The sequence below is a fragment of the Schistocerca serialis genome, chromosome 1, assembly GCF_023864345.2.
Source record: "Schistocerca serialis cubense isolate TAMUIC-IGC-003099 chromosome 1, iqSchSeri2.2, whole genome shotgun sequence".
NCBI classification, from domain to species: domain Eukaryota; kingdom Metazoa; phylum Arthropoda; class Insecta; order Orthoptera; family Acrididae; genus Schistocerca; species Schistocerca serialis.
The window spans coordinates 942,645,420-942,669,908 of NC_064638.1; the positions used below are offsets into that span (position 1 = coordinate 942,645,420).

The 24,489-nt window shown below is 43.8% G+C and overlaps 1 protein-coding gene across 1 annotated transcript in view; it reads left to right on the forward strand.

The window, feature by feature from the left end:
- Nucleotides 1-5,029: 5,029 nt before the first annotated feature.
- The window catches only part of LOC126450491 (uncharacterized), a 571,147-nt gene continuing 551,687 nt past the window's right edge, over nt 5,030-24,489 (forward strand). Inside the window, exon 1 of the mRNA XM_050091026.1 lies at nt 5,030-6,028. Within this exon, the coding sequence (XP_049946983.1) occupies nt 5,442-6,028 (587 nt within the window). The 5' untranslated portion in view covers nt 5,030-5,441. The remainder of the gene's footprint in view (nt 6,029-24,489) is intronic.

Here is a 24,489-nt window from a genome sequence, read left to right on the forward strand (position 1 = left end):
TTTCTTGTAACGTTAGTTTTCATATTTTTCCCCTAGGAGATAGTGAGAATTCTCTTTTGGAAAGTACTCCATCATATTCTAGACTAAAAATAGAGTTGCCCAATATTTTTTTTAAATTTTTACGCAATTAGTTTCCTCCCTCTACCAGATTGCGCAACAAAAGAACCCGTCTTTTCGAATTTCTGAATCATCTTCTTCAGACCCAAGGCAGTCATCGGACCAACGCCTTTTTTCAAACCCTTCAGTTTCCGGAACTTCTGCAGAGCGACGTGTGCTCAGTCATCATTCTTGTAATACACCTTTACAAGCAGAGCGCGATCCTGCATTGAGGCAGCCATACCGAACGTCGCGCCGGCCGGTGTGGCCGTGCGGTTCTAGGCGCTTCAATCTGGAACCGCGTGACCGCTACGGTCGCAGGTTCGAATCATGCCTCGGGCATGGATGTGTGTGATGTCCTTAGGTTAGTTAGGTTTAATTAGTTCTAAGTTCTAGGGGACTAATGACCTCAGATGTTAAGTCCCATAGTGCTCAGAGCCATTTGAAACATTTTGAACCGAACGTCACAGACGCGAAAGAAGTAAGAGCCGTGTACCCTGCTTGTTTATACCAACTTCAGTGGGTCGTGCACATGACAGGCGTTTTCATTTACGTATTCTGACACATACAGCGCCATCTATTGATCGATTTTCACACCATTTTTTTTCTTCTGCCATACATTTTCCCCCTTCTCCAATAATATTCCGTTGAAATTTGACGTCACTCTGACCAATGTTGTTATGACAGCGTCTTGAAAGTTAACTGTAGTTATAATCAGCCTATATACAAGCAAATAATCATCCAGAATATTAAGCTAAATACCATCTGTATGACAAAATCATACTCTGTGGACGACCTGTAGTGTTTTTTCTGTTGACTTCATGTAAAAATGTTTTTGTAACTACTTCGTTTTTGCACGAGTGCTACTTTCATTCCGTAATTTGCACAAAAATTGTGTGTAACGTTTAACACATGCGAGGTTCTGCACAAGCGCACCAGAAGAAAAGCATAAGTAGATTAGAAGTTAGTTCCAAATTTATTATTACAAGCTATATATGGGTCGATCATTGATTAAACATTGCTCTTGTTTCTTGTAGAGTACGGTAAAGACAATAGAACAATGCCCCAATCACATATGGAAGCACCACGAATAAATGGCACAGCACACGAAAAACGCACTTGAAAATAGGAATCATTTCCCGGAACCCATCGCGTAAAATAGAAATAGAAAGAAAATCGTGACTGATAGCAGTAAAAAATTATTTTATAAACAAACCTACTGTATTTACAGTCACAGGCTTTCATCAACCAATTCCTATGGGTAAAATCAAATTATGCCCGTCTGATATAGAATAAGACAAAACTTCGTTGGAAAATGTATGGTTTTTGAATGTTATTATTTGATCGCTGAATAGTGTTATTTGGACAGGTATGTCTTCTTGTAGAATAGTGAATCGTGTATGTGAGAATCGTATGTTTTTCTGTAGTTGCCAAGCTCGTTTACTGTAGTTTATGCTATCTCCAGATGTGCAACTGAGTCTTATATATACTCAATTCTTTTCTTTTTTTTTTCAAAAAATGGTTCAAATGGCTCTGAGCACAGTGGGACTTAACATCTGAGGTCATCAGTCCCCTAGAACTTAGAACTACTTAAATCTAACTAACCTAAGGACATCACGCACATCCATGCCCGACGCAGGATTCGAACCTGCGACCTTAGCAGTCGAACGGTTCCGGACTGAAGCGTCTAGAACCGCTCGGCCACTGCGGCCGGCTCTTTTTTTTCCAATGAAGTGTTATCATCAGCCTGAAATTACGTTTATACACATTTCATTGGTTAGTTCACATAATACCGGTACGCAATGTAGATTCGTTTGATCTTTTTCTTGAAAGCGGTTCGTGTGACTTAATAATTTGTGATAAAACCTGGAATTGATCTGAAATTCCCGTATATCCTGCAATTACTCAGGAAATTTCTTTGTTTTCTGCTTCAAAAAACATTCACTGTTTGACTAGCGCAAATTATCGATATGTTTGCACCGAGGCGCAAATTTAATAAACATTCCAACGTAAAATTCGTTCATACATTACCTTGTACGGTGAAATTATTGTTTTTTTATGCTCATCAACCGTTGTACGTGTTAAGCCTAGTTTACACGACGACACTAGGCTGCAGGCAACTGCGCTACCGGCCACTGCAAATGCGCGCAGCGTCTCGTTCGTGAAACTAAACACTTTCGGCGTGTTCCAACTTTTCCGACAATAGCTGCATGAGTTTTCAAGTTATGTGTGTTCGTAGAGTGTAAACAAGCTGAAATATGAAGTGGGAAACGGAGAATAATGTTCGCTTTTGGATATCTATACTTTGCATACGTGTTTGTGGGATTTCAGTGATGCTGATTACAAAAATAAGCAACATATTGCTGCCGCTGAGATAATAACATAGATGGTTTGACAATATCTGAGCTGCAGGGCAAAATTGATTGAGTTAGGAGCTGGTATACAACTGAATTAGGAAAAATACGAGCAAGTGTAATTCTAGCCGTGGCAATGCTCTCGTCTACAGGACCAAAATCCCATCGTTCGAGTTGGCCAACTCTTTGTTAAGGAATATTGTTGACAGGAAGGAAGGCTATACCGAGTCAAGAAGCTGCATTCTTTATTCAGTATTCATCTATTTAAAACGTCGCTGCAGTGCTCCCCATTCACATATGTTAGAATTTTGAAATATTGCCACTGTACAGAGCTATCTTCAAGAGAGTAGTTTGCAAACCATTCTCTTCTTGATGCGGCCTGCTTCGAATAATTATTGTTGCTAATGTTATAATTATTACTGTTAATGTTAATAATTATTGGTGTTAATGAAGTAGCGTCATTATCAACTAAAACCGTATCTTATAGCATGCCAAGTGTTCTCGATTGTAATGTGCACGCGCATTACTGTACCTTTACTCCTCATTGCATAATTAGCTCTATTTAGAAGAAATGTGAACAGTTCTGGTGGCATTCTAAGATAATTAAAAGAACTTCTTGGATCTTCCGTTATAAATTATTTCAGCAAGGATGCTGAGCAACCGAGCTGACGTCTTTACTTCATCCAGTCACTAATCGAAACAGGTCTCTTATTTTTTTTTCTTATGCAGTGATTCCAAGCAACAAGCTTTAATTCCATCACAACTCGTGCGACGTGCCTCTGCCAAAACGTTCGTTTCAGACACAACTCTGGAACCCACAAAACGAGAAACTGAAGTGTATACTGGTGTTGCCGTGTCTACAGTCATATATGAAACCACTTGCGTGCAACTCATTCCACGCAACGAGTGGCGCAACCCAATGTCGTCGTGTAAACTAGGCTTTAGGTTGCAGTACGGCGTACTGTTCGTACTATAGTAGACAATGGGCAGTAAAGGCAAGGTGATAAGGTTGAATGACAAAGAGAAGGAAAGGGACGTGGGTGGGTGGTGGAAAAATAAATGTTGACCTACCATCTCTCTCTCTCTCTCTCTTTCTGCCTGAAATATGATTCCACAACTAGACGAATTTGTAACGTTTATTTGTGCAACTGCAGTTTCGGCTACGGAATGTTATTTTGCTACGTAATTCCAGCTATTTGAAAATGGCATACAGCCAAGACTGCAGTAACGCAAATAGAGGTTATAAATTCTGCTATTTGTGTAACCATGCTGTCATTTAGAAAATTCACGGGGCTGAGGACCCACAAGCAAAATATTAATGTATTTGTGTATTCAATGATTTTCCTAGAATTTAACTGGTTTTAGCAACGACACCCAACGGAAAGGTATTGAACGCAGAAATTATAGAAAATAGGTAAATGCAAACCCATCATTGTTTACGAGAATGACAGCCACATATTTCCAAAGCAGAAATCTAACGAATATTTGTGCAATAGTTTGCATGTATAAATAAATTTCAGTTCACTGTTGACGCTTTGGTGACTGAATTCATCTTGCAGGTTGTATAAGTTAATCGCCGTCTTTGCAAGCGTAATAAAATTTTTATTAAGACCAGACGCATTTCGTTTTATTTTAAAGTATCTTCAGTGGCCACTGTATCAATAGCGTCTTTTTCCCTTACAATTTTGTTTGTTATGATTATTAACAGTCCGCAAACTTTGTTTCTTACTATAAACAGTTTTTATTCTTTTCGTTACTCGCAGTTTTGTTGTTGTTTATAGCATTCTTCTTCGTTTTCCACGTGTGTGTGTGTGTGTGTGTGTGTGTGTGTGTTGCGTTTTTGGATACAGCACTTTCACTACGCTTGATAAATTCCCATTTCAGTGTTTATTACGTGCAGTGAATGTGCTTGATAAATTCACATTTCTATGTTTATTAAGTGCAGTGAATGAGATGTATGGAGAAACACAACACATACAGTGGAAGACGAACAAGAGTGGAATAAACAACAAAAAACCGTAAGTAACGAAAAGCATAAAAAACTGCTTATTGTAATAAGTAAAGCTTGCGAACTGTTAATAATCATAACAAGAAAAATTGTGAGAGAAGAAACCATATTAATCATCTTGTGGTGCAGTTCTTCTTGTTGTCTCCCTGCTTGCTAGGAAAATGGGAACTTCTCATCCCAGAAACCATATTGTTACTGTGACCACTGAAGATACTTTAAAATAAAGCGAAACGCGTCTGGTCTTAACAAGAATTTTATTGCAGTTGCAAAAGACGGCAATTAACCTGTACAACTTGTATATGTGCAGCTGCGTAAAAAACGGGGCGAGAAACTAAGAAGACGTATTGCGTCTGTCATTTGCCCGACGACATAATCATCAACGTAACGGGCGAGAAACAAAGTAGGCAACATATATAATTCGTATTGCATCTTTCATTTGCACGACGACATAATCATGAACGTAACTGACACCAAGAATGCCGGACAGCACACGGAAACAGAACTTGCCAAGTTACGCTGTAAACTGAGTTTGATATTTCCTTCTCGACGCTATGTAGGCGTTAGCGTGACTCATTCTTGCGTGAACGCCTACGTGACCGCGCCCGCCGGTTGTTGGAAGACCCGCCAGGGGGCAACAGAGTCGCGTGACGTCACGCGGTGCTCAGCAGTGCGTCGGCACAGCCGCCAACGAGCGGCGCCAGTTGGCGCAGCTGCCGCCAGGAGGCAGGTCGTGTGCGTGACGTCACGCGGTGCTCAGCGCGGGTAGGACTGCACGCCGCCGTAGCCGCTCAGTCAGTTCCCGCGGCGACTGCGGCGCGTAGCGTGGGGAGTCCGCGCGCGTGACGTCACAGGGTATCGCGTTCGGCGAGCGTTTCGCGATAAGGGACTCGCACGCGCGCACACACACATAGGCGGGCCAGTTAGGGCGCCGGCCGCCAGGGGGCAGCAGAGGAGAGCGCTGTTCGCGAGCCGGGCAGTAGTGCATGGCGGCGGCTGCCGGCGCGAGGGCGGCCGCTGCGTGTCGCAGTAGCTCAGCGAGCAGCAGCAGCGCGCGCGCAGCCATGCCGCAGTGCGCAGTGGCCACGTGCCGCAACTCGCACCGGAAGACGCGCGGCCGGCGCGTGCGCTACCACCGGTTCCCCGCGGAGGCGGAGGCGCGCGGCCGCTGGGTGGCTGCGTGCGGCCGCGGCCGCGACGGCACCTTCAACGCCAGCACGGCGCGCGTCTGCTCGCTGCACTTCTCCGCGCGCAGCTACGAGCGCGACGTGCAGCACGAGCTGCTGGGCCTGCCGCCGCGCTCCCGCCTGCGCCGCGGCGCCGTCCCCGACCGCGCCGTGCCGCACGCGCCGGACGACGCCGCCTCCGCCGCCGCCGAGGAAGACCTCGCCGCTGACGTCAGCTCCTCCGGCGGAGGCGGCGACGGTATCGACGTGCTGCTGGCTCTGGGGCTGACGCCGACGCCGCGCGCCGAGCGCGAGAGACGCCGCCGCCTGGAGGCGGCCGCACAGTCCGCCGCCGATGACGCAGCTGCCGAGCCCGAGGCCGGGGGCGACGCCGCCACAGACCAACAGTAAGTGTGTGCGACTGTGTGCTAGCGTGCGCGCGCACTGCCCGTGTGAGCGAGCCCTGCCGCCTAGCTGAAGAGACGGCGCATCGCCTGTTGCGAAACGGCCGGCTCCTCCTCATTGGTTCGACCGCTGGAACGGGCCTGACGACGCTCGCATAACGTAGTTGTTGCCGTTGCATTTGCGATATAGCCTCCGCTGTTGCAACCCTGCTGGCGTTGATGCAACACACTGGTTCCTTAGACCACCGTGAGCTAAACAGTGCCATATAAATAAACAAACGCTTTTCTCAGCAGGGCGTTGCGGCGGTTCCACTATCGTCAAGAATAATACACGTGGCCCAAAACAGCATGGCTGGTACAATACGTAGTTTTGTTCGCGTGTTACTTAAGTATGCGGCTATGCACCAACGATCAAGCGGCGACCTGCGTGGTCTCGTGCTACCGATGCACCTTAACAGCGCAGAGGTCAAGGGTTCGAGTTTCACTTACGGCATGCGTGTGGTTTTTAAATGTCTTTACTGTTTGCTTCCCGTCTGTACATTGAAGTATTGGCATAATTGTACGCTGGCCCCAAGTGCAATTTCGTTTAAAATATATGACGAGGAAAACAAATGTGGGCACTGCGTAATGTATGTACATTGCGTGAGTGCGCAAAATTAAAGATACCAAAGCCTTAAATAGGTACTTTAGAGATGGCTGTAAGAGTGAATTTCCAACATATCTAACTTTAAACAGAATGATAGTAAAACAATGAGGCAAAAGTGCTGAGGATAAAAAAGCGCACTACTCAATTTCTTCGCATTTCGTACATGTGTTTCATTCCACTGCACGACACGTTTCGGGCATTGTAAATCCTACTCTCAGATGGTTGAGTAGATCTAGTGGAAGTATGCCGTCTTGTAATAAAATTATAGTGTCCCGAATTTGCTAGATGCGAGTGCCCAAGTACGGAAAGATAAATACTCGTATATACAAATAATCCGCAACGTCCGAAGACGGAACAACGGGGTCTCGAGACGTGTCGTGAAGTGTAACAAAATGCGCATATTTGCATGTGTCCGCATATATTTCCTGTAAATGGTAGTGCAGTCAAGATTGAACGCACATTTATGGATATAATCATGTAGGTTAAGAACCTTCCACAATTATATAAGCTGCTAGTTATGTAAGTTCAAAGAAATTCCCGCCCAGTTATTCAGTGGTGTAAAAAGTAAAATTCGTAACGCAAGTGGAAGACAGCATAAACAGCTCGAAAGATCATATCGGTTCGAAATTCCTGCCCGTCTCTCTCGTTAACCATAATTCGGTGTCTCTGTAACAGTCTTAACATAGTTTTCTTACAGGAATGCAGGTTTAAGGAATTATTTAACAGCCGTTTCCATATTTCCGGATGTACAGTACCAGTAGAATTGATTCGCATGTCGGTATACACACTCTTCCGTACACATAGAAACTACAAATTTGAAATATCCTGCCGGGATTTTATTCAGCCAATATTTGTTTACGGGTTTACACAATCAGCTATAAATGTTATTAATTCAAACATGTGAGTGCCAGAAGGAAGTCCATTGTTTAAGTGCATTGCCGAATTCCCTTAGCTATGTACGATTGAACCGAATGCTTAAGGCAGGCATTAGCAATATCGTTTTGGCTACTGGGTACATGATTAGATGCTTTAGTGCGGTAAGGTGTGTAAAGACAAGGCAACTTTCATTTGTTCGTGGTAGTGCAGCCTTTCTGTAACTGTCGCCGTGTCACTTGAACATCGGCCTCCAGACACTCAACTGAATTATGTTAGTAGTTAATTACAAACTCGCTGTAAATCAAAGAAAGCTAGTTTACTTTTCAATGTAGCAACAAGATGAAGAGTGAAGGCAGTTGAATTCTGGGGTTGAACTGTTGGCGACAATCAGTCATTGTTGCCGGTTGTATTTAAATGCCTGCAGTGTTGCAGCAGTTTTGAGACATTCTGGTTGCGTAGTAATAACACTTATACCTAGAGCAGACGTCGACATATTTTACTCAACCAAAGAATATCTTTGTGTGTGTCTTTGTACCGCGACATTTCGCTTACTACAGGCATTTTCGCACAAGTGTTTTCCCCGTGGAGAACCACATTTGCAGACTACGTGTATTCAGGAATTAGCGATCAGATCTTTTAAAATTATGTACTTCACGAAGCATAAAATTGTAAGCCTTTGGTTGCTTAAAAATTCATCATAACTGCCGTCACCTGTATCTTTCGTTTACGTTGAGGCTACCTACCCAAGATGGTGAAAATACCACGCAGGCTGTGTCGCGTCGAGTCTGCGTGTATTCATTGGTATGATGTTGGGAAGCTGAGGGTAGAGAAAAAAAATGCTTGTTGGGACACTTGTTGTCTATACAAAACTGCGAAGAACGGGATTTAGTAGAGGTTGTTTTAATGGTGGCCAATAGACGTAAAGTATGTAAGAAAGGCAATGTAAATGGACATAGGCGTAGTCACCTCTCAACACGGCAACGAAATGCTTAAAAAAATTGAACCGCCAAACGTTAGGGTAAGGCGTCTCATACCTCACTAAAATGTACTTTGACAATTTTAAGATCCAGTTGAATCTGAGAGCTCCCATTAGCGCCCTTCTTGGCCATCCACAAGAAACAAGATAGTAAACTTCCTTCGTGCAGTCGTGCAGAAGCATACAAGCAGTCGTTCTCTCTCTCTCATATATTCTGGACATTATTTTTAATGCCGCCCAATAGTTCAGTGGACGTAGTTGCTAAGGAAGATGCGTATAAGAAGAATGGTCTCTAATGATTTATAGGTCACTTTGTTCTAGGAAGCTGTGCAATAGCTGATGACTCATTCCGTTTCAGAGAGCTGCGAGGTACTGATTTTTCAGTCTTCCTCTTGGCACGGGAAGAGGTGACGGTGTTTGGAGAAACTGGACATTGGAAGTGATTAGTCGCCAGTATTTGATGCAAACTGATTTCTTATCCTAGAGTTTCTAATGACGTGAAAAGATTAATTTAGTCAGAAAAAGTTTGAGGGCAAAAGGAAGCACATTTCGTGGGCCTACCGAAAGGCACAAAGAGATTCCAAATTCTTCACGGTGCGGATAGTAATGAAAGTCTTCATTTTACTAATATTCAGCAGTACGGTGTGGAAAACTGACAACGGCCGGGAGAGCGGTATGCTGCCACAATCCAGCAGTAACTGTTGTCGCTGCAGTTCTGTCTTGTTTTAATATTCGGGTTGATTGATTATGCGTAGAATGTTTCGCAAATAGTGGCGGAGACACACGAAAATAAACAGAGTAGGCTCTGCGGCTGTAACTTTCATTTTGCTTAGCTGCCAGACTATTTCGGCTGGAGTAATGGTAGAATTCCTTGCCCTTGACACAGTATCATCGGTATGATCGTCTGTGGCTCCAGTGAAAGCACTAAGTCATTAGTTCTCCCTTTTTGTCAAACAGTCAACAATGTCATACAAGCGGAGTAGTTTTAACAATCGAGGGCGACGATCACGTCGTTCAGAAACCCTTACAAAGGTGTTTTCGTATGTAATGTACAGACCACGTTGGACAGATATTGGGGTTTTTATTGTGAGGACGATTGAAACGTAACCGCTAGTATGGAGATCATTCTCACTATCAAAATGCTCGTCAGCATGCACAAGACAATTGCCGATAATAGCTACGACCACAGGTTGCAAAGGAATCAGTGACATTCTCAAACAGCTTGATGCTCAGAAAATAATAAAAACTGCCAAACAGGCAGCTGTAGACGAAGAAAGAGCATACCTGCGCCTGTTACAGCCGGTGCAAATGCCACTGGACTCAACAGAGATGCGGAATCGGGTCCTGCTAAACTCAAGTAAAAACTTGAAACATTCATTTGACTCATCGAATAAGAACTTTGTCGTGGGAACATGGCTATGAGCTGAGTAGAGTCCAAAACAGAACGTAGCACAATTACAAGTGCAAAGTTTGCGCAATGGAAAGCAGACGATAACGGACCCTTCTGTTTCTTGTGGTGTTTCACATGCGTTACTATGGCCCCCGCACGCAGCGTCGCGGCATCTTGTGGGCATCTCAGATGGCGCCATCGCTATACCCTCAACTGCCAACATTCCAGCGCTCATCACATTAACAAAATGCCTCTGAGCACTATGGGACTCTACATCTATGGTCATTAGTCCCCTCACCACATTAACAGACGGCCGATGTTTCGTGCTATGTTTTTGCTACAAATGCTACGCATGGTCGCAGGCCCCCTTCTGACAGCTGACATCACCAGCGCGAGCGCAGTTTGAATTGTTGCTAGCCCAAATCGTGCGATGCCGAAACGGAAATATTTTGAGTTAGCATTGACCTTGTCATGGTCGCACGATGATTCCACACGGCAGCCAATACGCAACAGTATAACGGACTGGGTGAGATGTGACGTTTGAATCCAGAAAGGCCGGCCTACGATTTAAACATTGCTTTCGTAAATTGAATTACGATAGACTGCAATTACGGGGTGGGGGTGGGGGCAGTGTTGCCAGTTTGCAGCCAGCCACGCTTCACAAGGCACTGCTCGTACATACACAAAAAGGCAATACAGCGAGTATGTGGCGCCCGAGAAAGAACTAAGATTGGCTGGCTGATGGCCCCTACCACTCAAGTTATTTTAATGGAAATATAGTGGTTGCTGTTCCTTGAGAGCGGTGTCTTCCTAGTACCGTTTCTTGAAACACAGGACCACCCCCCCCCCCCATCCCCCGAAATACCATCTGTTACCTGCAGTAAGCAACAATTGCTGCTGAAGGCTTTCTCGATAATGTCACACCTCGATCTGTATCTTGCTATTCTTGCTCAGAGCTTCCACGTCAGAAGTGCACGAATCCAGAAAGGTATCCGTTGGAAAGGTATCTCCTGCAAGAAATAATCAGTTATTTGAATAGAAAGCGCTATGCACTGTGATCTTATTTGTTTGGATATTGAAGGTTTATCCGCTAACTCACTGAACTAGTTGATTAACAGTCTCACCATTATTATTTAAAGATCGGCATCATTTCTACCACGCAGATATTTTAAATTAATACAACAAACCGCGTTACCTGCTCATTTCAAACGTTTTCCCTTAAAGTGGAAACATTCTCGTAAGTAGTATAAAATAGAAATTACAAACCATAGAGAGTTTGAAACAGCATTTCTATTTTATACTACTTACGAAAATGATGGGTTCACGTCTATTGTGCACATACGAATGAGCAAACACTCGAAACTAGTTCCTCGTTTCTCTAAAATTTCTCATCTAGTACAGTGTCCTCATTTTCCTTGATGTGGCAAATTTTTTTTTTTTTTTTTTTACAATTGTCATATATAGACATGGTTGGAGATCGTAGTTGTTACATAAAACAAATCGTTGGTGGTGTACAGTAACGAACCACAAATTGGTTTCGCGTTAAATTATTCAAAAAGTACCGTTACCGCTTTCGAATTTTTTACGATTCATCATCAGATGGTTTTTTCACGCTTTCATTAGTATAGATTATACATTGGTTTCCTGGGAGCTGCTGTGAAATGTCCTTCTGTATTAGCAGTTTTCTTGCAATGAAATACATTCTCAAGGATGGTTGTATTGACATAGTCAAAAACGTTTCCCTGCATTGTAAACCACTTTTGTTCGGTCACAGAACAAATGTTCAGTGTGCAAAACCTGTGGTGCACATTGAAAATTCATTTCGTGACCGAACAAAAGTGGTTGGGATTTCACCACACATTAAAAGGCGCGGCTTAGTTGAATACATGCCGGCTTGGTAGATGAGCGTGTTCGCCCAGGTGACTGTCCACTCTCTGTAAAAAGGAATCTGAGTTGTTCTTGGAATTAGAGGGAGGTCTTGTGAAACCGACACAGAACAGCTAAGGAAAAACGACAAAAAAACACATACGAGGCATGTTCAGAAGGTTTAGGTAGTAGATATTTGTTTTTAGAGAGTGTATTCGAAAACAATTAGAAGATATTGTTGATACACTTGTTGACTGCTTTTCCACAAACTCACCAGCGCATCCAGTGCATGTAATTGGCGGTGGCAGAGGCTTCTTTATGTCGTCGTCGGTGAACTCTCTAGCGAGTTCCTTCCCCCACTTCAGAATGTCTTTCTGCATCTTCTCTCCTGTTGAAAATTTAATTCCGCTCGTGTGTCTTCTGGAAGGTGAAAAGATCATAACCAGAGAGCACCAAGTCAGTGGAGCCAAAGAGCGTCTTGCTGGCTAAAGGTGTGTGAAGAAGGGCGTTATCGTGCAACAAAAAGCATATTCCTCTCGTCAGCATACCCTCATATTTTTGTTTTGAATGCTTCTTTTGAGTTTTTTAGGGTCTCACAATATCTTTGTGTATTGGTGGTCGCCCCCGGAGACTGAAATTCGGCCAAAAATTTGTTTTTGGGCCAAACACACTGAGGCAATGATTTTTTTGTCCGAAATTGTGATTGTTGCGGGGGATTGGTGCGACATCATTGTGTCGACTGTCGTTTTGTGTCAGGCTTGCAGTGAGCCACCCTTTTCACTCCAGACACAACAGAGCTCAGAAAATCCTCACCTTCCAATTCAAGTCGCCAAGAATCTCACGAGCGCTGTTGATCAGATTTTTCTTGAGCTGCTCTATCACTTGTTTTGTGACCAATCTCGGGCACAGTTTCAGGTATCCCAACGTTTCTGTGACTGTCTGTTACAGTAGAGTTTTGGTAATAACGTAGAAATTTAATCCACTGTTAACCGGCGGGCTACACGAACAGTTTCCGCGATTGTTTTGCACATCATCGGTCGCAAAGGAAGTTCTTCCACTCTTCTGTTCACCAAGGATATTTCTTCTTTCTCCACTAAATTCCCTACATCAATTGCACACACTCGTTCTGTTCACTACACCTTCACCATAAACCGTTTTGATTCGCAAAGTAGTTTCCGTAGGTGTAACGTGAATTGACCTGCTACCGTATTCCTGCGATGTTTGCTCTGGTCAGAGGATCCCCCTCCACTGCTGTTACCAACTGTCAAAAAAACAACAGCCCTTTATGGTCACAGTACACTTACTTTCTGAGCATGCTTCGCAGAAAGAGATACTCGGGATCTCGCTCAATCACGGAAGTTGAACAACGCCGGGCCCGGTTAGTACTTTGCTAGATAACCGCCAGGGAACACCGGGTTCCTTTGGCTCGGGTACGCAAGTCGCCGATGGAGCGACCAACTGAAAGAGTTGCACCAGGCCGTTGCGCCATACATTTTCATCTAACTTCGGCGAGAGCTGGCAAGTGGGACGTGGGTGAAGACGAAATTGTCTGGCACGGATGACCTCCTTTTAATTTGAATATGAGAAAAAGGGACGCGAAATGATAACTGGGATCAAAAGAACCGTTGGTTGGATAATCAGCGTGGGAGAATGCCGTGTTTTATTTCTTTCGCATCATTTTTCGTTCTGCTGCTTACTGAACGAAGGAACTGTATTGTGTGCACGTGTGTGGACTGCAGCTCCGTATAGGGCGAGTCCTGGCTCAGCGCATACGTGCATATAAATTAGCTTACTGCTGTAACCGGTACTGTAAGGTAGGGGAAGGGAGATGATGAGGAGAAGCAGAAAACGTTCTGTCCGAAATGGTATTGTTAAAGGCAGAGGACTGGCGCACTGTGCAAGTAATGCCTGGGGATTTGTTGTAGAAACCACCAGTAGGGCTAGCGCCTGAAGATGATAGAGACAGAGCGGACCTTGTACTGAACCCAACTGCGCCGTAAATGCGTTCGCGGCGGAACTAAAGACTTTAGTTCTGGTGGACAGTAAATGCACCATTCGCCTGGCTTTGAAGAGTCGGCGCACGCTCCGATCACTACGTTTTGCTTCCAGCGGTGTACCCCGCGAGGCGTGAAAGGCTTCCGCACAGTATGCCCAACACGTACTGCTCTTAAGAGCACGCATGTCCCCGTTTTATTGTCCCACGCGTATCGGCCGCGAAACGCCCGCCGCAGATGGGGCTGTCCTTGTGCCGGTGACTGCGCAATCTGTTATTTGGCCTTCAACTTCGCGTTGTTTTTAAACAGGTGCCTGGAGTGTAGCCTACTTTACAAGCACCCAGCGGGAATGCATCTTGTGAAAGCATTTCATTGCGCTGTACAAGTAGAGCGGGAGGGATACCAATTCTACACCATCTACATTTACGCGATTACTCTGCAATTCTGTTTGACACAGGATTTGTAGAACCACATTCGGACTTCTTCGACTGTTCCACTCTCGACTAGCATAAATGAAGAAATCTTCCCGTGCGAGCTCGGATTCTTTTATTTTATTACGATTACTCCTTGTGTATGTGGGAGGCAACAAAATATTTTGGCATTAAGCGGAGAAGCTTGTGACTGAAATTTCATTAAAAGGTTTCGCTTTTGTTTGAATGACATCCACCCCAACTTGCTTATCATATTCGTGAAACACTCTCCCCTATTTTGCGATACACAAAAGGAGCTGCCCTTCTAACTTTTCCGGTGTGCTCCGTCAGTCCAATCTGGCCAAAACATCATACCGCTTAGTAATATCTCATATGATGATGATGGACTTAAGAGAGCACGCGTGTCTGTGATGGCGTCTCTGACACTTTTTTTTTCTTGAATCCGCAGGATTTTATGAAGCTGGATGACGTAAAGACTCACCCTGCGTTCGCATGGTACTGCAGCCAGGTTGAGGGTCAGGCACACACGGCTAGATGGGGCGGTACAAGCCCTTCCTGCAGGCAGGTAGCTGCGGGTTTCCCGGTTCTGCTTTTGTGCGTCGTTCAGCTGCCTCCGACCGGAAGGCGGTCTCCGCCAGAGGCAGAGTATAATACAGGCAAACGCTGCCATGGTAGTGAAGTGAGTTGAAACAAACCTTCCGTCGTATTTTATCTAGTCTAAACGCAGGGTGTGGTGTAAAATGCAGAAACCACACACCGTAGCGACGATATATTATAGTCTTATTAACGTTTGCAGCTCACAAGGCACCTCTTCTATCTGTTCTTGAATATTGTTCATCAATGTGGCATCCTTGCCAGGTAGGACTGTCGGAAAAAAAAAAAAATAAAGAAGACCCAACGAAGAGCGGCGCGTGTCGCCACGGGGTTCGTTCAATTAGTGCGAGAGCGTTAAAGAGATGTTCAGGAAACGTGAGTGAGAGACACTACAAGGCAGGCGTTGTGCATCACGGAGAGTTCCTGTTGAAATCTAAAGTGAAAACTTTCCGCGAAGAGTCGGACAACATACTACTTCCTCCCCACATATAGCTCGCGAAATGACCACGACGAGAAAATTCGAAAAATTACAGCTAATACAGACGCTTACCTTTTCGCACGTGGAAAAGGGGGGTGGGGGGAATCAGCTAGTAGTACCAAATGTACCCTCCACCACGCTCCGTTAGGTGGCTTGCGGTGTGAGATGTAAATGTATAAACTCTCTAGTTTGATGGAAATTGTAGAGGTAGGAAAGGCTAAAAAAAATTTAACACATGGGAAGAACAGATGAATTAAATCGTTTTTATTTCAGTGCGTGATTAATACCTAGCTTAAGGTTTTATCAGGAACCATCACAATGTAAACCAGAAATTCTAATCGGGAATGGTGTTCACATTAACACTTTCATTTCACTGATCGATTATTTAGTTTTTTCCTTCGATGTAATTTTGTTCATCTTCTCAGATTAAAAAATCCTGAATTTCATAGAAAGCTTGGGATGGAGGGGTGAAGGCAATTGGGCAAGTGGCTGACAGGATTTGTACGTTTCAAAATGCACAAAATTAAATTTTACGGGTGTTATTGTTCAGATCGCCTCAACGCCTCTGTTTCTGCTGTGGTGTTCTTCAGGAGCGACAGATGACACGTACGCGTATTTGTGAAAGTTTTACCTGGTTTTTTTTTTTTTTTTCATCCTGCTAATTCAGAGTTCGCGTTAGCTATCATTTTTTCTGTAGTAAGCTTTGGCGTAGAGTAAAAAAAAAGGTACTGTGTTAAAGGGAAAACAGTATAACTTCTCATTTCATTTAGACGTTTCATTTAAATTTCTACGTTTTCAGTCGTAAGTAGAATGCTCCTGAAAGAGTTCCCAGCAAACAATTAGGTGAAAGAAGCCTTCATGAATATTTTTCGCGTGAAGTAAGAGAATACTGGGCCAAGCACGACTAAATGTAACCCCTCTCAGTATCCGCCACGCATTAGCTCATGTGATTCGCTTGGAGATCCATTTTCTGTGGGAACCTTGGGTTATCACTAGTCACTCCGAAGGGAAACGTACGCTCTTGTTTGATAGTTGTATTTTAATAATAACAACCTGTAGATCTTTCTCAGAAGAAGGTGATTGGGCACGAAAGTTCATTCTTTAGGAGCAGATGACTCGTGTAAGACTCATTAGCAGTTCCCTGATGCAGCGCCTTTGTCGGTATTTAGCTTCGTGACGACGCCATGATTAACAGCACGGCAGCGATAATCAGACTAACCTAGCAGCTTGAAAATTGCAAAGATATAACAACAAATAAACAAAGCATGCGCTGAGTAGAGCCGTGCGTCCGCTTATATCCACGCTTGGCGGATGAATACGCATCTATGAACTTTGGTGTGACGTAAGGCGGAAGCGTAACATAGTCCGTCCTGTGTTCGCTTCTTTCGGGGATGGCCTTTCAGTTTGGCGTCCTCCGTGTAAGCTTGCCCCTCGTATGGAGGACACAGCACAGGTTTTATTTTTAAAATAGCACAACAGGAAACAGAATGCGCTTCATGGACCACCTACCAAGGAACTATGTTGCTGTTGTGGTCTTCAGTCCTGAGACTGGTTTGATGCAGCTCTCCATGCTACTCTATCCTGTGCAAGCTTCATCTCCCAGTACTTACTGTAACCTACATCCTTCTGAATCTGCTTAGTGTATTCATCTCTTGGTCTCCTTCTACGATTTTTACCCTCCACGCTGCCCTCCAATGCTAAATTTGTGGTACCTTGATGCCTCAGAACATGTCCTACTAACTGGTCCCTTCTTTTTGAAAGTTGTGCCACATACTCCTCCCCAATTCTGTTCAATACTTCATCATTAGTTATGTGGTCTACCCATCTAATCTTCAGCATTCTTCTGTAGGACCACATTTCGAAAGCTTCTATTCTCTTCTTGTTCAACTATTTATCGCGCATGTTTCACTTCCATACATGGCTACACTCCATACAAATACTTTCAGAAACGACTTCCTGACACTTAAATCTATACTCGATGTTAACAAATTTTTCTTCTTCAGAAACTCTTTCCTTGCCATTGCCAGTCTACATTTTATATCCTCTCTACTTCGACCATCATCAGTTATTTTGCTACCCAAATAGCAAAACCCATCTACTAATTTAAGTGTCTCATTTCCTAATCTAATTCCCTCAGCATCACCCGACTTAATTCGACTACATTCCATTATCCTCGTTTTGCTTTTGTTGATGGTCATCTTATATCTTCCTTTCAAGACGCTGTCCATTCCGTTCAACTGCTCTTCCAAGTCCTTTGCTGTCTCTGATAGAATTACAATGTCATCGGCGAACCTCAAAGTTTTTATTTCTTCTCAATGGATTTTAATACCTACTCCGAATTTTTCTTTTGTTTCCTTGCTTGCTCAATATACAGATTGAATAACATCGGGGAGAGGCTACAACCCTGTCTCACTCCCCAATCACTGCTTCCCTTTCATGTCCCTCGACTATTATTACTGCCATCTGGTTTCTGTACAAATTGTAAATAGCCTTTCGCTCCCTGTATTTTACCCCTGCCACCTTCAGAATTTGAAAGAGAATATTCCAGTCAGCATTGTCAAAAGCTTTCTCAAAGTCTACAAATGCTAGAAATGTAGGTTTGCCTTTCCTTAATCTTTCTTCTAAGATAAGTTGTAAGGTCATTATTGCCTCACGTGTTCCAATATTTCTACGGGATCCAAACTGATCTTCCCCGAGGTCGGCTTCTACCAGTTTTTCCATTCGTCTGTAAATAATTCGCGTTAGTATTTTGCAGCTGTGACTTATTAAACTGATTGTTCGGTAATTTTCACATCTGTCAACACCTGCTTTCTTTGGGGTTGGAATTATATTCTTCTTGAAGTCTGAGGGTATTTCGCCTGTCTCATACATCTTGCTCACCAGATGGTAGAATTTTGTCAGGACTGGCTCTCCAAAGGCTATCAGTACTTCTAATGGAATGTTGTCTACTCCCGGGGCCTTGTTTCGACTATATTTCATTCTAATTCTACTGTGTTGATAATTTATTTGAAGAGGCTACTAGAATAACTTAGGTTATTTAGAATCCTGTTCGTATTTTACAAAACAGAGAAGCGCTTCAGTGCTACGATTAGTTCCTCAGTAATGGTAGCGAATATACTATTCAACGCGAATCTGCATCTAATAGGCGTCAATGATGGAAAGGGAAAAACGCGGCCTTGCCTGACGAATCTCCACGTCATTCTGTAGTGCGCCATTAAACGCCTTAAAAATTCTGACGCAGATAATCCCCTATTTCCTGCGACACACACACACACACACACACACACACACACACACACACACACTCACTCACCAGGAACCAAGAGACTGTTTGAATAAATCAATAAATTATCAGAAATGTGTTGCGGAAGGAGGAAAGCGAATGCCAAACGTGTGAGCAGACTCGTATCATTCCCAGTTCCTGGAAGGCAGTTCTCGCGGACTCTCGAGCTGCGACTGCGAACTGTGTGAACGTGCGTCACCGGAGCCAGTCTCTTCAAGGCCGGCCCGGCGGCCTGGGATTACAGTCTGGGACGCTCTATCTGGCTCTCACACTGGGTTGGCAATGTTTTATATTATCTTTCTTTTTTCCTTAATCGTACACGGAGGAGCACATTCCGAATCTGTGCCAGCGTCGTACGACATAATATGGAACAAGCATAGTTTCTCTCTCTCCCATAACCAGTAGAGCTTTTCTCTACATCTACATCCATACTCGGCAAACACAGTGCATAGTAGAGGGTACTTCCCATTGTACCACTAATTAAGGCTTCTGGCCGTGGCTCTGTGCACTGAGCTGTTAGTCTAATCTTGTCTTCCCGGTCCTACCGGAGCCATACATACCAGGCTGTAGTATATTCCTAGATTCCGCATTTGAGACTGGCTCTTGAAACTTTATAAGCAGGCTTTCGCGGAATAGCTGGCGTCAAGTTCTGCCATCTCTGGATTTTCAGCATGTCTTTGTCTCGCTCCAGTCGTGTTGGCCTTCTTTGTATACATTCATTAATAGCGATCCCGTCAGTGCGTGGATGAACGTCGTAATCTTTTCCTCCTCCCTCACTTCCCCTCTGTTAGTCTCCTCCTCCTCCTCGCTCCCCCTTCTCTCTCTCTCTCTCTCTCTCTCTCTCTCTCTCTCTCTCTCTCTCTCGCTCCCTCTCTCTCCATCTTCTCCTTCGCTCCTCCATGTCAATTTCCTCCCATCCCCCTTCACCGACATGCTCTTATTTGTTGGTACTGCAAACGAAACATTGATTGGGAAATGAAGCAGCTTAAAATGAACGGGTAAATTGATTGGAATCGTAGATACACGGCATATGAGAGAGACCTCTACAACGGCTGGATCTGCGTGGATAGTAGCATCAGTGATAGTATTCCGCTTAGATTTTATTTGCGAACTGGTAGGATTACAGATTTTTGGACATTTCAGATTCTAACTATAAACCGATAAGTCATAATTAAAATTTTTCTGTTAAAACCAAGTGCGAAGAAGAAATCAAAACAGCACATTGTTGCGTATACAATTTTTGTTTAAAATTATATACGAGGAGAAAGAGTACATATAGGAGAAACAATTTCTCTAATGGTTCAAATGCCTTGTTGTCATAGTTGTAAAACTGATTGCGAGATAGAAAATGGAATCGTCACATTTTCACAGCACAGCATTTTCTTTTTCGCTGTCGATTTTAATACAAGACCTGTACTCTGTTGTCTTAAAAACTAAATAGGCTATGTCCGTCTGAATGTTTTTTTTTACGGTATCGTGTAAAAATTTGAAATAAATCGCGCGCTTGTTCAGAGAAGCTGTGGAAATACAAAACAACGCGAATAGTTTGATCAAGAAAGAGGAAAGCCTTAAGGTAAACGGATCCTGGCTTCCCGTACTGCAGCGAACGACCGTCGCAGGTAGCAAGAGGAGAACCGCACCGGAAATGACCGCGGAGAAGCCCTCGGACGTTGGCGCGCCAGGTACATATAGTCTGCGCCCGCGAGCTCGGATCCAGTTCACCACCGGCAATGGAGGGTGAAGCTTTGACAATGCCAGCCACTCGTGCTGGCGAAACGTCAGAAAAATCATTAGATGAACGTCGGCCGAAGAACCCGAGACAGAAGCCAGTAGGCAGTTAATCTAATTAGTGTCATATGTTTTAATAATGTTTCATGGGCGCACATGGTATTAGAGATTATTATGGCTCAAGGACAGGAATATTCATTCAGCTAAATCAGTTTACTGTTTGTATGTCAGTTTTTGTTAATGTAAGATTGTACCGCCGACTGGAGTGCACGTTAACCTGTGTGTCCCGCTAAAACTAGGGGGCTATGTCACCTCAGACGCCAGAGAAAAACAAGGGCGTACCACACGTAACGCTGCCGTATAGTAAAGAGCAGTGGTGATTAAACTAAGCTCAGAGTTAATGTCATCTTTAATCGACGGTATATGTTATGTAAAGGGACGAACCATGTCTAGGTAGTAACTTTGAATGAATATCATACCTGCCGTTGGGAGATTTAGAAATGTTTGATCGGTGCATGGTGTTTACACGGCATTTTCTCACGTTACAAAGAACTCATTAGGACACCTTTTGCGGCTCTTAATTTTAATGGCGGTATAACGTCTCGTTTAAGGGTGAATCGATGAAAAATGGATATTCGCGTCTGGTGTTTTGCGCAAAATCGTCGTCAAGATATGGACTCGAAATGTCACACCCAACTGTGGTTTGTGCGACGAAGCAGCTTGTGTAGTAGTTTTACTCGAGTCGCTCGCTACCTTAGAAGGAAATGTCATTGGCCTCATCTTCCTGTAAGTTGAAGTGAGTCATTATCGGGGACGAGGAGGGGAAGGGGGGTTAGGGGGGGTCTCTAAAGAATGAGAGGACGTACGAAATAGACTTCCGCTGCCTTGTTTCGCTTCTGTCAGACCGAAAACTGAAGAATGACCTTGTGGTTTAGGAACAATGGCCGACAAGAATAACCGGCGACGCAACGTGTTTTCACGTGGCTTCATGTCGCTAATTAGTTGGTCATGATGCGCTTGCAAGATCTCTGACTGGCTGAGCATATGTACGAAGAAATTAATTTGAAATCAAAAGCAAACGAGGAAGAAGATCGGATAGATTAATCATATATTTTACTTTGCATGTTAAATGTCAGATGCTACCGAGCAAAGAACGGGCTGTAATGGACATTGTGACGGTATTAACGACGTAGAATCCCTATTGTATCCTATGCTTTTGTGATACGTATGTGGCATTTATTTACTTAAGCTGTAGACGTTTTCGTTCATGGATTTGCTTCGCGGCCTGCGAGGCCGGAGCATGATCCGTATGATTGATCGAAGTGGTACAGCGGCTAAGACATTGCACTCTATGCTTATGAGAAGGTGGGGTTCAATACCTGCCTGAAAATCCAGCTTTAGATTGCCTGTTGTTGCGTAAGTCGCGTCAGCCGAACGGAAGTGTTAGTTATTTTCGATCGCGTCCGTGTTCATTGCTTCTCCTGTCTCCTTGTATAGTGTCCACAAAAATGTATTTTCACATACCTTGTGTTGCTGGACTTCCGCCCGAAGACTGGTTTGGTGCAGCTTTCCACAGTAGTCTATCACGTGCAAACGTCTTCATCTCTACAGAACTACTACATTCCCCATCAGTTTGAACCTGCCGTGTTGTACCTGTAGAACATGGATTCCCAAACTTTTCCTCTGGCGGCACACTTTGAGAATCCTGGTTGTTTGATGGAATACCTTGTGTATTTTGTTGGTTAATATTTTTTTTAAAAAACGAGAAAGACGTGTTTTCTTCAGTGATTACTTCAGTTTTAAATTACAACTAATAACACAGAAATCATAACACATTTTAAAATAATTAGCATCGGCAAAATGTCGAATGGCTGTTCACTGGTGTTCGTGATAAGTGTTTTCAGTGCTAAGTGTTGTAATTCATTTATGACTCTGCTTTCGGATGTCGGCTTCATTTTCGTTGCGATGTGACAGTACCACCACTGCTCCGCCATTGCTGTAAAGAAACTAGACACGCGTTTACAATATGAAACTATTTAGACGTATTCAGAGCACTGGGGGAAATTTTTGCAGTTACTGATGGATGAATAGGGCAGACTATTTCGTGAATGTTGCCGCTTGTTTATTCATCCGGACAGTGATGGTCTTATAAAATTATTTAGAAACTTGATCTGGCACGTATCGTATTGGGTTGCTTTAATCATTTGCAGAAAGGTCAAGGGAATGCAGTAACTTTTGTATATACAGTTGTATCAGAACATACGCACCAGCGGTGGGTAAATCGCAACGGAAGAACTTCGTGGCAGCGGAGTTTGCAGATAAAAGAAGTGTTCGCCTACGTCACTCCTCTCAACTCTGCGGCATAAGGTACACTGCCACGCTGTAACAACCGACCAGCCTACTGTATAGTCAATCGTCGCCAGCAACTACGAGTAGATGGCATCGTGCGTAACCTGAAACAGAAGGAATGGGAGACGGGCGTTATGAAGACGAAGGAACCGTGATGTTCCGTTGTGCGTCACGTTTCAAATAAACTAAGAAACAAGTCGTATCAGTTACTGAGCTTCTACAGTAGCCCGCCCCCACCCCCCTCCCTCTCGTTTTGCGGTACCGTACCTCAGCATTTAAAAACTGAACTCTTGCAGGCTCACTGTCTGTGTTAGACGGTTAAAAAACCTTTTCCGCCGGAACGTGAACACTTATAAAGTTTGTCACAGCCCCTTCTCGGTGCATAAAAAGTGTAGCTCCCAAGTGAATGCATTCAAAACATACAGCCATTTATGTCAGATAGTTTGATATTCGCGAACTCATTCGGCAAAATTTGTAGGGTACTTTCCGTAGGCCTGTAATCATGAAATTTGGCAATAAGTAAGATTTTGCAGTACAAGTAAACGGGGAAAAATCCGAAAAGTGTTAATTTGTAGTTGTATAACACAAAAAATATTGTTTGTTATGTTGTCCAACTGATTGACTGACTGACGGTGTAATAAATGTAAGCTTCTAATTCTAAGTCAATGCAGTCAAAAGGTGCTGCTATTTATGTTACTTATTTTCATTCTAAGGATTTCTACTCGGAGTTGTCTTTTTGCCCATTTGATCATCTGCTGCCTTCACTATTTCATCTCTCAAAGCTATACATTCGTCTCCTACAATACTCCATTCCCCTGTTCTTGCTAGTCGATGCCTAATGTTCCCTCAGAAACGCTCTGCAACCTCTGAGAAACCTGGACGACAAACAGTCTAAACAAGAAGAGGTATGGGGTTTTTGAAATGTAATGCTACAGAAAAATGCTTAAGATTAGATGGGTAGGTCACGTAAGTACTGAGGAGGTACAGAATAGAATTGGGGAGGAAAGAAAATTTGTGGCACAAGCTGACTGGAAGAAGGGGTCAGATTGGTAACGACACATTCTGAGGCGTCAAGGGATCACAAATTTAGTGCTGGAGGGAAGTGTAAGGGGGTAAAAATCGCAGAGAGTGAGCAAGAGATGAATGCAGTAAGCAAATACAGGAGGATGTAGGTCGCTATAGTTATTCGGAGATGACGACGCTTGCACAAGATGGAGTAGCATGGAAAGGTGCATAAAACCAGTCTTCGGACTGAAGACCACAACAAAGTATTTTGATACTTGCAAACTCACTCATCTAAACCTATAGTTTACTTAACTTCACCTGGAATTTTGAAATTCGGCAAGAAGCGGGATTTCAAAAGCAAAAATAAAGGGGGGGGGGGAAATCCGGAGAATGTTAATTTGTAAGAAAACATGATAAACTATTTGTCGTTTGTTTTAATTTTAAGCTCGAAGTCGGATAACGTTCTCGAAATTGTTGAATTCCAGGGACCGATATCTTGCCAGTACTACTGCCGATAACAGGCAAGGATCGTAGAGATTCTCGATTCCTGGGTTGAATGAACTGGTTGCATACACTGTGTAATTAAGTTTGTGCGAAACCCTCAGAGCCCGAGTCCTACTCGCAGCTAGCAAATATTTTTTCAGTAATGGCCGTCAGCCACTTTTCTTCGTCACCTCCCGCGTCTAACCTAAGTACGTCGCCATCCGATAAAAAAACTACTGAATTTTCTCGTACCAAAAGGAAGTGCAGTTCGGTCCTCGACAGAACTTTGCAGGTGTTGGATACTTCTCTAAGGGGATCGCGGTACATTGGCTAGATAGCTTTTGCAACCAAGGGTATTTCTGAGT